Here is a 5,922-nt window from a genome sequence, read left to right as displayed (position 1 = left end):
CTGCCTCACTGCACACATTCAGGGGCTCACCCAGGAGGAAAAGCACAGAAGCTCTTTCCAAAACATTCTTTTTTGGGGAAAAAAAAAAAACAGCTTTGCAGTCCAACGCCCAGGCAGCAAGTACCGTATAAATCAGGCCCATGGGCAAGTCCCAGCTCTGCTGGTGAGGGCCCTGACCCCTGGGGCCCGCCATGTCACTAGGGTGAGCGGGGCTTCATCCTGCTGCTGCTGCGGAAGCCCCGAGGAGGAGGCTCCCGCTCCGTGTCAGACACCTGTGCCCTTATACAGAGCAGCAGCCCCAGAGGCTCCTCAGACCCGCTGGGGGTTGTGAAGAAAGAGGATCCTCCACTCTGTGCGGGGCGCCATTACCCCCAGCGCCTCACCCCAGAGGCCAGACCTCAGAGAGGCGTCCCTGAAGCGTCCCGGGTTTATTGACGCATGAAGAGCAGGAGATAAATGCACCTGTCAGGACAAACAGACTGAAACCAGAGGGCCTGAGAGATAAGACAGGCCCAGAGAGGCTGTGAGTGGGAGAGACTGTGGCCCCCCCAGTCCACCCCCAACCCCAGGAGCAAAGGGCGGGGGGCGGGAGCTAGTCATCCCTAGCCGGCCCTTCCCAGACCAGACCAAGGCTCCACAGGGTCCCTCTCCAGCAACACCAGCACCGGCCCAGGGCCCAAACAGACCCTCGTCCTGCCCTCTGGAAGCGCCCACCCAGGAGAGGCGCACTTGCCAGGATGCCCACACCGCTGGCAGACAATGGCCCGGGGCCGTGGGCCCACGTCGGATGGTGGCAGATCCCTGGGGATGAGGTGTTGGTCTGCAGAGCCCCCGCGCCCAGGCTGAGTTGCATCACTATCTCGTGGCTGCACAGAGGGGAGGGTATGTTGACCCCTCCCTCAAGTGAAGTCTCCCCAGCTCCTCCGCTGGGCGCTGGGCCAGCTGACAGCAGGAGACACGCACCTTGCAGGACAGCGGGTCCCCCCCAGCCCTGACGGAGGGCACACAGCAGGTGGGAGGCTGGTGGGGTGAAGCCCACCGGCCACCACAGCTGACCTGGGGTCTGGCCTCGGGGTCCAGGCCATCCTGTCTGGGCTGGAAGAGGCCAAGCCATCAGAGAGAGGCGGGCCGGGGTCCTCCCCTGGGGTCACCGGGGCAGGAGAGCCCCCACTGAGGGGACCCCCGAGCAGACTGGGAGTGGACAGCCCACAGGCCCTGGGGAGGGGCACCAGGGGCCAGGCTGGGGAGCCGGAGGGGGGCTGGGCCGCCAGGCGGGTGCCTCACGCCAGGACCCAGCACCTCACAGGTATCATTTTCATGCCTTATGCTAATTAATTATATTTTTATAATATTATATATTGATAGCAATGATATGGTTGTATTTTTTGCCAAGAAAATGGTAACTCTTGATGGAAGGGACAAACAGCCAGGAAAAATGGCTTACCAGGCTTCCACAGAGGGCAGGGAAGAATAGTGACAAGGACTCCGAACTCATCCAACCCCGAAAGGACAGGGATCAGAGCAGAGAAGGTGGCCTAGACCCCGAGGCCTGGATCATCCCTTGATTGAGGGACACATCAGTGAGAGAGGGAGGGCTGGGCCCTCCTGGGACGGGGCTTGTGTGTGTGTGTGTGTGCACCATGTGTGTGTACCATGTATTTGCACCGTGTGTGTGCACATGTGTATGTACCGTGTATGTGCACTGTGTGTACCATATGTGTGCTCTGTGTGTGTGCGCCGTGTGTGCACCGTGTGTGCTCTGTGTGTGCACCGTGTATGTGCACTGTGTGTACCATATGTGTGCACCATGTGTGTGTGCACTGTGTATGCACCATGTGTGTGCTGTGTGTGTGCCCCATGTGTGTACCATGTGTGTGCACCATGTCTGTGCACCGTGTGTGTGCACCGTGTATGTGCACTGTGTGTGCTCTGTGTGTGCACCATGTGTGTACCATGTGTGTGCACCATGTATGTGCACTGTGTGTGCTCTGTGTGTGCACCATGTGTGTACCATGTGTGTGCACCATGTGTGTGCACTGTGTATGTGCACTGTGTGTACCATATGTGTGCACCGTGTGTGTGTGCACCGTATATGCACCATGTGTGTACCATGTGTGTGCTCTGTGTGTGTGCACCGTGTGTGTGCACTGTGTGTGCACCATGTATGTGCACTGTGTGTACCATATGTGTGCACCGTGTGTGTGCACCGTGTATGCACCATGTGTGTGCTATGTGTGTGCACCATATGTGTACCATGTGTGTGCTGTGTGTGTGTGCTCTGTGTGTGTGCACCATGTGTATACCATGTGTGTGCACCGTGTGTGTGCACTGTGTATGTGCATTGTGTGTGCTCTGTGTGAGCACCATGTGTGTACCATGTGTGTGCACCGTGTGTGTGTGCTCCATGTGTGTACCATGTGTGTGCAGAGAGTGAAGCTGTGTGCACCTCAGTGACATCTGAATATAAAAATTGTTACTATAATATTGCCTTCCTGGATTAATGTTCAACAAAAAAGCACTTTTCTAGGGCAAATTCTATTAATCCTTGTCAATCATCTGAACTTGAAATCAAACAGCTTCCAATTACCTTTTTTTTCATTTCACTAAAATTCTATTCATAGAAATAAATTTTTTTCCATTTCAATTTTACCAAAAAGTTATGATTTATTCATTATTAATTGTTCATATCAGTTTTATGATTAGAACTTCTCGTGTGGGATCTATGGGGATCAGGAGAGACACCCAAGGGTGAGAGGCTTGCCCCCTTCCCAGCCTCAGAAAAAATATCCTCTTTTCCTGGGTCACAGTTAGCATGATTTACTCTTAACTTAGAGTCCAAAGCCAAATTTACCACAGGCAGTTTAGTTTGTACAAATTTTATTTTGTGTGGACAATTTCTACCATTCTGATTTAAAAGAATTGTATTCTTCTTTTGTTTTTTAGCTAATCCAGGAGGAAATTGTGAGGAACTGTCTGTCTGTGAGAAAGAGAAGCTGGGAGGGTGTGCAGGAGGGCGGCGGCGGGTGGGAGGCGGGGTTGGTCCGGGGGGGCGAGAAGGGGTGGAAGGCGTCGTGAAGACAGGCAGCACATTCTCCGGGTCAGTGTGGATAGCCGCCGCCTTGCTTAGAGATGACCTTGACTCAGGGCTCAGGGTGGGAACCCAGGGCCAGACACTGACGCTTCTTGCCTGTGAGGGGTGAGGGGCTGCTGGGGTCAGGGGGGCATGGGAGGTAGACATTGACCACAGGAGACCCCAGCCCAGAGACCCCAGCCCGGACACCCCAGCAGCTGGAGTCCGAGCAGCCGCTCTGAGGGTCTCCTGGACAACCCCCACCCCTGGCATGGAGGGGGTTTCTGCTGCGGCAGCTCCGTGGCCCCATCCCCAGGCCCTTCCCGAGTGCAATGACTTGGATTCTAAGTCCATCAGCAGAGAGTCACAGAGCCAGCGCCCAGGGGGCCCTCCCCTGCCTCCTGTCTGGCTGAGGTCCTGCTGATTGGGAGCAGAGGAACCTTCCGATCCCTGTGCCGTGGACACGATCCTGAGGCATCCAGCCACACCTCTGCAGACCCGAGCTTCGTGGCAGCCCTTGAGATGGAGCAAAGCTGGAGGCACACAGGGCCCAGGGTGCCAGGAGGGAGCCCCCAGGACAGCAGGGTCCAGGCTAGAGGGCTTCCATTTAGGCTCCACAAGAAGCTCTGAAAGGTGGGAAGAGAAAGACGTGGGTTCCGGGTCAGGGGACACACAGCCACAGGCGCCAGTCACCACCCAACGCAGACGGCCTCCGGCCAGGGTTCCAACTCCCGGCCTGGCTGAGGAAAAGCTCACGTAGGGCCACTCTTCTGCCTCTATCCCCTGCCCCCTGCCCCCTACCCCTCCCCTGCCCTCTGCCCTGCCCTCTGCCCTCTGCCCCCTGCCCCTCGCTCCTCCCCTGCCCCCTGCCCTCTGCCCCCTGCCCTGTTCTCTGTGCTGCTCCCAGGCCCAGGCCCTCATTTTGGAAGAATCTGGGTGACTCTGAACTGCACAAGGGCAGAAGGAGACAGGGAGGGACCCAGGGCATTTGGCTGACGGCTCAGCTGCTCAGGACTGGAGACTCACCAGGGGTATGGGCACGGCGCCCACAGGGAAAGCCCTCAGGAGGAGCACGAGATGCCAATGAGCTCCTGAACATTCCTCCTGGGTGGAAGTGAGATGCCAGGAGTGATGCCAGGAGGGAGGGAAGAACGCGTTCGGTCTCTGCGGTGTGTGTCTCCATGTGCCACGCACTCCCCAGGCCCTCCAAGCCCTGATGACCAGCCAGCCTGGGCGCTGGAGACGGAGGCCTGGGGCAAAGGGCCACGGCAAGTCCCACGTCTCCCCTCTGGACTGTGGAGGCCACAGGGGCCCCTCAGTGACCTGGAGGAGGGTCCCCTCAGGCCATCACCGCCAGGCCCCGTCACCTTCAGCAGCACCGTGACCACCTTCAGCCCGGAGCCCGTGTGGGCGGCCTTCCTGAGGCTCTGCCGTCTCTTCAGGCCCGGCCGGGCACCCAGCCCTCCGCCTGCCTGTTCGCTCGGACCCTGACCACCTGCTCATGGGATCCGGCAGCAGCTGCATCACCAGGAAAACCTCTGTGGGGCGGGGGGGAGGGGTGACACCTGATCTGCTGCAGGAAACAGCTGCGGGGCCGCGGGGGTCGTGGTGGAAAGGGGCTTAAAGCAGATCAGTTCCTTTCTGTCTTGAAGTTCAGTTTTCCCAAACTTGTGAAACGAATCCTGCTCAGGGCAGATTGGGGGAAGGAGTCAGACCCCACGTGCAGTGTATGCAATGGCTTGTCGCTGGGAAGCCCACGTGTGCCCCCAGGTGAAGACAGGGGCGAGCCTCACCCCTTGGCTTCCGGCCCTGGGCTTCATGACAGGGCCCGCCTTGCTCTTCTGTGTCGCTTTATCTTGAGTGCGCTCCCTCAACCGGGTCTTGATTTCTCATCAGCGGCCTCTGGCCCTCGCATCCCGGGATGCAGCCCCTCTGAGCTGAGTCCTTCCCAGTGGCTGGGGCAGGGTGAGCTCTGCTGTGCAAACACCTCACACACTGTTCACGCTGCCCTGAGTGCTACATTTGGGCTGTTTCCAGGTTTTGTGTTTTTTTATTTTGCTTTATAAATAATACTGCTGTGGACATTCCCTCAAAACCCCCACGTCCTCGGCTCGGGGATTTCTCCGGGGCTGATGACAGGGCGGAAGGGCTGTCCAGGGTGTGCTCACTGGGCTTTCCCAAGACCCTGGTGCCAAGTGACCCCCGCCCGGCAGGGCGTGAGGGTTCCCGCGCCCTCACGGCCGCTGGTCCGGCCACTGCTTAAACGCTTGCCAAGCTGCCGGGTGAGTCAGGATCTCGCATTGTGATCTTAACTCGCGTTTCCTGACTCCTAACGAGGTCCGATCTATCTGGGCTCCTCCTGCTGAGCTGCTGGCTGCCACGTTGGGTCAGGCACTCAGTTCCGCTGACTCCTGTTCGCGTTGGTGTTCCGTAGCCCGGCCTCCTTTTTTGGTTGAATGTACACGGGTCTCCTCCCACTCTGTGGTTTGTCTCTTCACTCCTTTTATGGGGCCTTTCGGTGAGACAAAATTTCTTAATTGGGTTAGAATTGATCAGTCTTTGCCTTTCCAGCTATTGTTTTGTAAATTGTATGAGAAGTCCACCCACAGACAGAAGTTGCAAAGATGTCTCTCAATATCCTCTGAAACGCTCTCGTTTTGTGTCACATTTAGGAATTTGTCTACCAGGGTCATTTTTTAGTGTGAAACAGATCCTCGGCCCCCACATAACTCGGGGTTCATCTCTGTGTGAACTGGTCTCTGCAATCTTGGGGGCGAGGTCAGCCCTGTGACCTCCCCTTGTGGACCTGAGAAGGAAGGCTGACGTTGGGTCTGCTCAGCGCCTTCCTTGTG

General features: G+C 57.4%; 1 protein-coding gene across 1 annotated transcript; it reads right to left on the bottom strand.

The window, feature by feature from the left end:
- Positions 1–602: 602 nt before the first annotated feature.
- LOC122702055 lies at positions 603–4,610 on the bottom strand. The gene is made up of 4 exons (XM_043915565.1): positions 4,097–4,610; positions 3,089–3,696; positions 964–1,095; positions 603–866 (listed from the first exon to the last, which is right to left on the bottom strand). The coding sequence occupies exons 1-4, from the start codon at positions 4,251–4,253 to the stop codon at positions 603–605; spliced, it is 1,161 nt and encodes a 386-aa protein (XP_043771500.1). The 5' UTR covers positions 4,254–4,610.
- Between the last annotated feature and the right edge of the window lie 1,312 nt (positions 4,611–5,922).

Source organism: Cervus elaphus, chromosome 10 (genome assembly GCF_910594005.1).
Source record: "Cervus elaphus chromosome 10, mCerEla1.1, whole genome shotgun sequence".
In the NCBI taxonomy this organism is placed as follows: domain Eukaryota; kingdom Metazoa; phylum Chordata; class Mammalia; order Artiodactyla; family Cervidae; genus Cervus; species Cervus elaphus.
The sequence above is the reverse complement of the archived record's forward strand: the minus strand, read 5'-3'. Positions and strand labels throughout refer to the sequence as shown.

What these genes read in the sequence shown, in the direction of transcription:
- LOC122702055 (XM_043915565.1), bottom strand. Translation starts at nt 4,253, where the DNA reads ATGGAGACACACACCGCAGAGACCGAACGCGTTCTTCCCTCCCTCCTG. An exon ending in TCCACACTGACCCGGAGAAT is followed by an intron (nt 1,096 to 3,088) that starts GTGCTGCCTGTC and finishes GGCCTCTTCCAG; the next exon opens with CCCAGACAGGATGGCCTGGA. An exon ending in GGGACCCGCTGTCCTGCAAG is followed by an intron (nt 867 to 963) that starts GTGCGTGTCTCC and finishes CCCTCTGTGCAG; the next exon opens with CCACGAGATAGTGATGCAAC.